We start from the raw sequence: 560 nt of genomic DNA on the forward strand, positions 1-560 counted from the left end.
TTCATCCGCTCGGGGCGGCCAGGGCGGAGGAGCCGCTGCCAAAGCAAACTGCAGCCCCGACAATTGCTATTATTATTCACGCCGGTGCTGTGTTGGCAAGGTTTTATCCCAGGCTGGGGCTCCAGGGGCACAGCAGCACCCTGTGCACATGGCTGTGGCCCTGCCCGTGCAGGACATCACCGTGACATGTCCCCGCAGTGGCATGGGGCACCGGGCATGGCCCCAGCATCAACAGCCTTAGCTGGTGCTGGGGCTCGCAGCACCCATCAGTGCGCGGCCGTGGGGTGCAGATGGTTCCTTGGGCAATCCCCAGTGTTTCAGACATTAGCTTCCATGGAGAAGGTGACACTGCGGATGGCCGGTGACGTGTCTCTCTGTCCCCACAGTGAACCCCTGCTGCTCCTACCCCTGCCAGCACCAAGGCGTATGCGTGAGGGTCGGCGTGGGCGGGTACGAGTGCGACTGCACGCGGACGGGGTACTTCGGGGACAACTGCACCTCCCGTAAGTCCCTCTCACCTGGGGGACCTGTGGCACCCGAGGGTCCTGGGTGGCACGCTG

General features: G+C 64.1%; 1 protein-coding gene across 1 annotated transcript in view; it reads left to right on the forward strand.

The window, feature by feature from the left end:
- Positions 1 to 355: 355 nt before the first annotated feature.
- LOC104465594 (prostaglandin G/H synthase 1-like) overlaps positions 356 to 560 on the forward strand; it is a gene marked incomplete at its 5' end in the record, with an annotated part of 6,055 nt that continues 5,850 nt past the window's right edge. Inside the window, 1 exon segment of the mRNA XM_010078711.1 lies at positions 356 to 503. Coding sequence (XP_010077013.1) covers positions 356 to 503 — 148 coding nt within the window.

The sequence above is a fragment of the Pterocles gutturalis genome, unplaced genomic scaffold (assembly GCF_000699245.1).
Source record: "Pterocles gutturalis isolate BGI_N339 unplaced genomic scaffold, ASM69924v1 scaffold13718, whole genome shotgun sequence".
Lineage (NCBI taxonomy): Eukaryota > Metazoa > Chordata > Aves > Pterocliformes > Pteroclidae > Pterocles > Pterocles gutturalis.